Source organism: Liolophura sinensis, chromosome 6 (assembly GCF_032854445.1).
Source record: "Liolophura sinensis isolate JHLJ2023 chromosome 6, CUHK_Ljap_v2, whole genome shotgun sequence".
Classification (NCBI taxonomy): Eukaryota; Metazoa; Mollusca; class Polyplacophora; order Chitonida; family Chitonidae; genus Liolophura; species Liolophura sinensis.
Window position 1 is genome coordinate 49,639,632 of NC_088300.1, and position 1,484 is coordinate 49,641,115.

Below are 1,484 nucleotides of genomic sequence, written 5' to 3' on the forward strand. Positions count from 1 at the left end.
CCACCGTCGTCTCAGTGGAAAATTTTCCAGCACTACTTTAAACGACAATCAAATTTATTATCTTTCCAGGGGAAGTTCATCTGACAATGGATTCCGACCAGAACCTGACACTATCGTTCATGAAGACACCAAACAACTACTCAGCCCACGACTATATGCCGATTCTACAGGAATACAAGCATCAAGATCGTTGGTTCGATAAGCCGACGGAAGTGACCATCACGATAGCCTATTGCACTATTATTCTTCTTGGTCTTCTGGGAAATGGAATCGTCTGTGTCATTGTTAGCCGGAAGGAAAATCTTCGGTCGGCAAAAAATCTCTTTATTATGAATTTGTCGATATCCGACATCATGATGTGCGTTATAAGTATGCCGTTCACTTTGTTGAAGCTCACCATGAAAAACTGGCCGCTAGGTAAAATCATGTGTAAGATCGTGCCTTTTGTTCATATGACGGACGTTTTTGTCTCCACGGCTACCATTGTAGCCATTGCGGTTTATCGACATCGCTGCATCGTGTACGCCAAGAAAAAGTCCTCGTCCAAACGGACGATCGTATACACGTTAGTGATGTTGTGGGCCATCTCTCTGGCTCTCTCTCTCCGAGTGTTCATCTTCTCAGAGGTTAGACCCATACAGATGATGCACACCTTGGTCCGCTATGATATATGCATGGAAGTCTGGCCCTCCGGTAAGATTCGAGGTCTTTACACCATTTTGCTGGTTGTAGTTCAGTATCTTCTGCCGCTTGTAGTCATCAGCATTTTGCATAGCAGAATTTGCCACTTCCTGCGTCTGCGAATCACGGAAAATCCCATCACACGGCGAAATTTCGAGAGGTCTTTGAGAGCCATCCATCGGCATCGGAAAAACATGACCATTCTCACGTCCATTGCGATGACCTTTGGGATCACGTGGTTGCCGTTAACCGTTCTGAACATTATGGCCGATTACGACTACCGTATTTTTCTAGAAAGCAACTTTAATCTGGCCTACGCTATCTGTCACCTGACCGCCATGTTGTCGGCCTCGCTGAACCCAATCATATATGGAGGACTTAATCCTAACTTCAGAGAGGAGTTTTTGTCGGTGCTTCTTTGTACGAGACTGCGTTCAAGGAAAGGCGAGGATTCAATCGACGAAGGTGTCTTTAATCTGCGTGTAATAGGAATGGATGGATCGACTCCATCCAAATCGTCCAGTGGCACGAACTACAGGAGTATTGTATTCAACAGCGGTTGAGAATCAGCTGGTCAACGTGAGGAAACCTCACAATTGTCATGCTTTGCATGATATTCAGGAAAGACGGCAGACAAGTCATCATCAGTCATCGATCGTGTTGATGTGGCTAGAAGTCAGGGTAACATAACTGTACTGCTGTCAGTGTGTTCTAAGCTGGGGCAGGTGTGGGGCAGGATATTTCTCATGTACACATCAAATACTCCATGTTATTCAGACACGGCTTTAAATTAACCAGCTGTG

At 45.3% G+C, this 1,484-nt stretch overlaps 1 protein-coding gene across 1 annotated transcript; it reads left to right on the forward strand.

The window, feature by feature from the left end:
* Positions 1–371: 371 nt before the first annotated feature.
* LOC135467288 (neuropeptide Y receptor type 5-like) lies at positions 372–1,244 on the forward strand. Its single transcript, XM_064745056.1, has one exon. It carries the CDS (start codon positions 372–374, stop codon positions 1,242–1,244), a length of 873 nt encoding a protein of 290 aa, XP_064601126.1.
* The last annotated feature ends 240 nt before the right edge of the window (positions 1,245–1,484 follow it).